General features: G+C 38.6%; 1 protein-coding gene across 1 annotated transcript in view; it reads left to right on the top strand.

The window, feature by feature from the left end:
* The window catches only part of LOC102018410 (vomeronasal type-2 receptor 116-like), a 33,324-nt gene that overhangs the window by 23,428 nt on the left and 1,963 nt on the right, over positions 1-7,933 (top strand). The window contains exons 3-6 of the mRNA XM_013505040.1: positions 1,503-2,306; positions 3,023-3,250; positions 3,570-3,693; positions 7,311-7,927. Of these exons, the coding sequence (XP_013360494.1) occupies positions 1,503-2,306; positions 3,023-3,250; positions 3,570-3,693; positions 7,311-7,927 (1,773 nt within the window). The remainder of the gene's footprint in view (positions 1-1,502; positions 2,307-3,022; positions 3,251-3,569; positions 3,694-7,310; positions 7,928-7,933) is intronic.

The raw sequence follows: 7,933 nt of genomic DNA, 5'->3' as shown, positions 1-7,933 counted from the left end.
GCGCTTTTCGGCTGGGAATCGCGGTGGTATGAGTGCGGCCCACACTCGGACCCAGGAGCGCTGCAGCTCCCGGAGAACTGGCTGCCTGGGCGCAAGGCGAGGGGAGCTGGTGGAGCCTGCTCGGCCGGCTCCTAGGGCCTCAGCACCAGCTCTTTGATTCATTGGTTCTTTGTATAACATCCTTAGTCTCAATTGCATTAACTTCTCAGATCTTTGCAATTTCTTCTTTGTACATTCATTGTATTTATCTTGCTCTTCTTTTCCTAGAAAGTTGAGGTTCAAAATTATTTAGTTTAGCTTGCCCTATTTTTCTGATGTGGAAATTCCACACTATAAATTTCTCCTGCAGGAGTGCTTTCATTGCACCCTATATGTTCTGATATGATGCATTAGCATTATTTTTGAATTGTAGAAACAATCTAATTTGTTCTTTAAACTGATCTGTAACCCACTGGTGGTACAACTAGTATGGAAATCCAGATGGAAATTCCTCAAAAACTAAAACTGGGAGCTTCCGTTTGTCCCAGATGTTTCACTTGGTAATTTCAGAAAGTGTTAAAAGCCTCATACCACAGCAATATGTGTATATTCATGTATATAGCAACACAATCTGCAATAGTCAAATTCTGGAACTAAATAGGTGCCCTGCAGGGGATGAATAGGTAAAGAGGTTGTGTTTTTTTTATCCACAGTGGAGTGCTGCTCTGCCATGGGAGGGATAAACTTGAGACATTCATTACTAAATGGGCGGACATTGAAATAATACTCTGAAGTGAACTACATCAAACACACGTGTAAATATCACATTGTCTCACTGGTGTGAGACACTGAGAGTGTAAATAAGAACCAAATAGAACAAGGAAATGGTGAAATGGAAAGAAATTTTGCAAAAAGAAATTGGAAGTAGGGAAGGGGCAGGTGGAAAGGAAGAAAGGAAAATGAAAAAATGAGAACACAAGCAAAAAAATGAGGAAAAAATGCTTTGTAAGTAAGAAGGAGAAGGATGTTGAAAGGAGAGGAGGGAAATGGGAGAGGAAAAAGGCAAATCAAGGTATACCATGTACAGGGACAAATTCCCCATGATGAATGTGATCATAGTACATACCTAATGAACAAATGATAAACGTGTCCTAAGTAAAAAAAATTAAAAGTAAAATGAGAAAGTTGTATAACTAAACAAAATGATATTTTGCTATTGTTCTTTTTTTATTATTCTCTTTAAAATAAAAAAAATAAGCAATGTATACACAGAATTCAGGTTCGGTCACTATAGTGTGATTGTCTACAACAACGAGAGAGTGGAAAGTAGACAAAGATATTTTCTGAAGCCCTACAGCCAAGGAAATGCTTCTGAAAGGCTCTCAAAGAGTGAGGTAATTAAAATGGTGGAATGAACAAATGCCCCTTTCTATCACTTCCAGCTCTTGATTAATAACCCAGAAATCTGAGAACGTGCTTTCTGCCAATCTCTTCATTTTACTTTCAGTTTTCTTTCCTTGTAGCTGACCTTCGGCTCTTTTGTCCCTATGCTGAGGGACAGTGGTCAGTTTTCTTCTGTCTATCAGATGTCCCCCAAAGACGCGTTTCTAGCCCTTGGCATGGTCTCACTGATGCTTCATTTCAGCTGGACATGGGTGGGACTGGTCATTGCAGAGGGTCAGAAAGGTCTTCAGTTCCTCTCAGACTTGAAGGAAGAGATGAACAGGAGCAGAATCTGTGTAGCATTTGTAAAAATGATCTCAAGCACTGCCATGCTACATTTCTCAGATAGACCAACACATGACTTATGGACCCAAGAAACATCACCAGCAAATGTGGTTATCATGTACTTTGATCCTAGTGAAAGTGATGCTGGATTTTACACCGGGCAATATTTGGTGACGTGGAGAGTCTGGGTCACAAACTCACAATGGCATGCTGCCACCTTTGGAAATAATTTGATAATTGATTCTTTTCATGGAACAATCATTTTCTCAAACCAGCGTGAAGAGATTTCTGGTTTTAAAACTTTTATCCACACAGCTACGCCTTCAAAATACCCAGAAGATATTTACCTCACTATGTTCTGGGCCATCAACTTTGACTGCATCTTATCTAATTTTGACTGTGCATTGAAGAACTGCCCACCCAATGCTTCTCTCACCTGTCTGCCTGCCAGTCATTTTGACCTGACCATGAGTGAGGAGAGTTACAATATATACAATGCTGTGTATGCTGTGGCCCACGCCCTCCATGGAGTCCTTCTTCAACACGTTCAAAAGCAACCAAGCAAGAATGGAGAATGGAAGGGATTCTCCCCCTGGCAGGTAATGGCTCTGGCACTGGATGGCAGATACTGCCTCCAATGAGTTTACCTTGAGGGGTCCCACAGTTTAGAATATTTTATCCAAAACAAGAGGTTGTACATCAGTTTCACTCTCAAGGAGCAGTAGCAATCTGAGTAGAAATGGCTATTCAGAACAAGGAGACTCTACAAGGGGGAAATTAGACCTGAGTCATGATAAATGTTTTGTGTTTCATAGGATGTCAGCACACTGTCCACCTAATGTTTTCAACTAAACAAATCTGAAATGTTCCCATGGCATTTTTAACAGACTACAGGAAACATCATATTCCTTTGCATAATTCATAATATAGGTCTGTATGTACAAAATGGATAAGCAGTGTATTGGAGATATGATTTGAATCAATATTGAAAACTTTAGTTTTCATGTACGTCCTCTAGGAACAATATGGCAGCAAAAGGGTGTGAGAAGCTGTCACCATACAGCTGAGGCATTTTCTGCTTTTTAACATTATTTTTTTGGGTTTTGCTGTAGCATTTTTTATGGATACTGATATTTTGGCAACAGTGTGGTATTTTTCTTTTTTCATTGCCTTTCACTTGTCCTACTTCAGTTGTCACTTGTGGTAAAGTGTCATTGTATAGCAGGGAGTAAAGACATTCAAGGACTTTCCCCGGTGGAGTTCTGATCCTTAAGCATGGGACTCAGTTATTTATAGGATTCTGCACCTCTTGTAGTTGCACCACTCTCTGAAGGAGCTTCAATTCACCAGTCCTGCAGGGGACCAAGTGAACATGGATGAACGAAGGAAACCGGCTGCAGAGTATGACATTCTCAACTTTTGGAATCTTCCAGAGGGTCTTAGACTTAGAACCAAAGTAGGACGGTTTTCCCCACATGCTCCACATGGTCAGCAGTTGTCTTTAAATGAAGATGTGATGGAGTGGGGCACAGGAATTACAGAGGTAATTTGCATGCATTTGTATTGCATTTCACTAACCATAAATACTGACATTGTGCTGTGAGTGTTTTCCCTTGATTTATCTTAGAAAATGTTCATGTGTGGCAAATTGAAAGTCACATTTGAATTTATAATTACTTTTATTTATCAGCTTTTTGATGAATGGAACAGCAATAAAGGTCTTAACAATATTTTCAAAAGCTTTTATATTCATATCATTTGGTAAACATGTCTTATACTTATTAAATTTAGTCTATCTGTCTAATTCTGAAGTAGCAGGTAAAAGCCCAAGATGTCACCAACACATGCCTGATTTTCCCCAGACTCCCCGCTCAGTCTGCAGTGAGAGCTGTAGTCCTGGATTCAGGAAATCCCCGCGGGAGGGACTGGCTGTCTGCTGTTTCTCTTGCACCCCCTGCCCAGAGAATGAGATCTCCAACGAGACGGGTAAGTGCAGGCATTCCACGAGACTGTCCATTGCTCATGTTATCCTGCCTCCTGCCTAGAAAATGGAAAGTAGATGAGGAGCTCACCAAACATATTTCCTCCTTCCTTTAGTATCTGATTTCATTATGGTACACATTACAATATCCAATGTCAAAACACGCTCTGTATTCCTTGAACATTCCTTGATTCATTTTTTTCTAGACTCGTCAAAACACTATTTTCACGGTACCCCATTTCTGAATAACTCCATTTTGCAAGTTTCATGTTTTTCCTAGTTTTCAGTACACAGTTTTAGTAAGTACCAGCACTTCCCCTTTTAAGCTGCATGTAGACCACATTGAATATATGGAATGTGTATTTTATTTCTTTAAGTACCTAACACAATTTCCAGACAGTTCAAGTGCTCAGAGTTTTGAGTTTTGTTTAAAAATGAGGTGTGTCTTTCACCTATAAAATGATAATTGTAAGGATGACCTGATTTAGGAGGCTTCATGCTTCCATCAGGTGTACAGAGGAGGCAATATGCAATGGCAGGCAAAAAAATTAAAGGCTAAAGATTTATACAATCTGAAGAGAAACCAGAGTATGGGCAAAAGAATGAAAGTCATGTATCTGCAGTAATGATTGGGAAGGTAATGACATGATGGGTTCACTAGGTGATACTAGATACAATATTTTGGAATAATTTTTTCTGTGCTTTGGGGTATTTTTTAGGCAGCGTCTGTCACTGTATACAGGCTGGCCTTGAACTCACTAGGCAGCCCAGGATGGCCTCAAACTGATGGTAATCCTCCTGTCTCAGCCTCCTGAGTGCTGCAATCATAGGCATGGGCCACCACACCCAGTAAGAATAATGCTTTAAATTTCACTGAAGAACTAATGTTAACACTATATCTGATGGGGCTGGGGATTTAGCTCAGTGGCAAAGCGCCTGCCTGGCCAGTGCAAGGTCATGAGTTCAGTTCCCGGTACCGGAGAAAAACCAAACCAACCAAACAAACAAACAAAAAAAACCACTATATCTGATGAATGAGGGGGACATAAATTCTTGTCAATGTCAACAGAAGTGTCAAAATGGCACATTCTCACTTATATAATATTCATAGTAACTACTCCAAGGTTCAGTGTTATTAAAACACTCAAAATAGGAAGTATTTGGGACATGGAATAGAGCGTGTACAGAAAACCAATACTGAAGATTTTACATATGATAATTATCACAGTATAAAAACTTGAAATTGCTATATTAAATTATAACAGCTGGCAATCACTTCTCTGCTTAGGGTTTTCCATTATGTTTTTGGTCATTGATATGTGACTTAATTTCATCTCACTATATAATTTCAATATTTTGTAAATTTGCCAAAATTAATAATATGTTGTAACTTATAGTTTATTTGCATAATACATATATATATGTATATATATACAACATAAAGGCTTTGTAGAATATATACTTTTATACTGATTTGGTATACAGTAGCTCCATTATATGTATCACATGCACACATAAAAGTACATGCAGCAACAATTCTTTTATGTTTTAGTAAGTGAAATTCTTAATGTCATGATTCCCAGAAAAGAAATGAATGGAAATTAGAAGCAGCTGGAATTGAAAATACCATTCATTTAACCTTGTGGGTTGAAGCTGAAATTATCTTAGGAGACATATGTATGTATGTGCTTTATTACATGTGTGCATTTATGCAAAGATAAACTGAAGTTTTTCATCTGAAACATTCACCACAAACAAGAGGTCAAAGAGGAAATGAAACAATGACAATGGAAGATAGAAAATAACAGGAAACAGAAGAACATAAAAGGTACAGAAAATGAAATTAAAATAATTTTAATAACAAAGTAATATTAATAGCCCTTGATAAAACTGCAAGAGATCAATTGCAAAATATCAAACACTGAAAAAAGATACATCCCAAAAAATCCCACAACAGCATTTTGTAAGACAGTATGAAATACTTCAATGTACTTGAGAAAGTTAATAAGATTCATGAATTTACAGATAAATACGGAACAGAATTGTTCAAAATACCACATTTACCTAAAAAGTAGAAACTGTCAGTTATTTTTTCTCACAATTTCCAGTTTGCTTGAGAGTTTTACTGGTGAATTTTATAAACATTCAGGAGAGTACCATTACTAAATTACTCAAACTCCTTCAGATAAATAGGAAATGGGAAAAATCAATGCATTTTATGATGAAACTTGAACTGTGCTACACATCTGTGACATTAGAAAATCAAACAGCACAAGGAAATTTTCCTGTTTTAGGTTTGCTTTGTTTGTTTGCTTTGTTTATTTGTGACAGGGTCTTGTCCTGTAGTTCAGGCTGGCCCCAGGTTGGCCTGGTATTTGAAAGCATCCTCCTGCTTCATCCTCCTGAGTGCTGAGAATACAGGTGTGCTTGCCCAAGCCTGGCTTGCAACTTTCCTTCTGAAGTGAATATCACATTTCTTGTTATGATTTCTGCTATAGATGAAGGAGGCCACGTTGTAGCCAATTTTGCTTACCTTATATAACTCAAGGCACTAGAGTCTAGAAAAAACATAAGGAATGTCAATAACTGATGTAACATATTAAGAAATTGAATATTAATCTACAATTTATAAATAGATGACAATAAATTTTGCTAAAATAAGATTAGGAAGAAACTGTTAATGTCAACAAATGTTTCCAGAATAATTTACTGCTAAAAAATAAACATGAGAAAGGAGTGCTTCGTTTCAATAATTCTGCCATGTGCTCTGGTGGAGATCCCAGCCAATACAATAATGTCAGGGAAAGAAAACAAATCAACACGTATTGGGGAGGAAAAACAAAGCAGCATTATTCTGCAAGGATAGAAGTGCGCAAGTATCAAAACAGGCGAATTAGTTAAGGGAACTGACTGCTCCTTGAATGTCAGATTAATGTTCCAACAACTCTTTGTTCACCTCACCAATAACTGAGAATTTGAATTTTAGAAAGCATTTATCATTTTGTATATTATGAATTATTTATAAATATAGTGTAAAGTTTTCAAAAGTTTATACCAACACCTATATAACAGGAAAAGCATTGAGAAAAATAAAAATCAGAATGAGAGGTTCGATGAATAATTCTTGATCTAAAGGGTCAATAATTATAAGATGTTACTCCCTCAGAGAGCTCTACTGATATTGTTCAATTACAATCAAACTTCACTATGCTTTGTGCAAAAACCTGAAAACACTCAGAAAACTCACTGAACCTCATAGAGTGTTATGCACATATTTATTTCAGTGAAATTTAGAACATACAGCTGATAGTGGATTTCCAGTGAGTGCTCCCTCACTGAATGAATACCTACTTTATTAATCTGCTTAAACAGATTTAGTAAGGACAAGTAGGTCATTAAGGAGAATAGAAAATTTTTCTCAAGAACATTCCATACAAATAGAGAATGAATAGTAGCACTGTTTACTGCACAAAAAGAAGAAAAACTATTGATTTGGAAACGGGGGGCATAACACCACAAGAGATGAGTTTGGCTAAAGGAATCCATTGGGGAATTTGGTGGAGAATGTGAATAATGGGGAATTACTGAACTTCCACTGAGAAAAATTTGCATTTTATGGTAGATATGGAGCAGTGCATGAAGTGTCCAGACCATCAGTATGCCAACACTCAGAGAATCTGTTGCCTTCCCAAATCTCTCACTTTTTTGGCTTATGAAGATACTTTGGGAAAAGCTCTGGCTGGCACCGCCCTCACTCTCACTGTCCTCACAGCTGCTGTCCTTGGGCTCTTTGTGAAGCACCGACACACTCCCATTGTCAAGGCCAACAACCGGGCTCTCAGCTACACCCTGCTCATCTCCCTCACCTGCTGCTTCCTCTGCTCCTTGCTCTTCATTGGCCGGCCCAGCACAGCCACCTGCATCCTGCAGCAGACCTCATTTGGAGTTGTGTTCACTGTGGCTGTTTCCACTGTCTTGGCCAAAACCATTACTGTGTTGCTGGCCTTTAAGGTGACTGCTCCAGGCAGAAGGATGAGGCAGTGGCTGGTATCAGGGGCACCAAACTCCATCATCCCCATCTGCTCCCTGATCCAACTCACTCTCTGTGGATTCTGGATGGGGACAAATCCACCCTACATTGACATTGATGCTCACTCTGAACATGGCCACATCGTCATCGTGTGCAACAAGGGCTCCCTCACTGCCTTCTACTGTGTGCTGGGATACCTGGGCTCCCTGGCCCTG

Source organism: Chinchilla lanigera, unplaced genomic scaffold (assembly GCF_000276665.1).
Source record: "Chinchilla lanigera isolate Chin_1 unplaced genomic scaffold, ChiLan1.0 scaffold00094, whole genome shotgun sequence".
Classification (NCBI taxonomy): Eukaryota; Metazoa; Chordata; class Mammalia; order Rodentia; family Chinchillidae; genus Chinchilla; species Chinchilla lanigera.
This window is presented reverse-complemented; position numbering and strand designations above follow the sequence as displayed.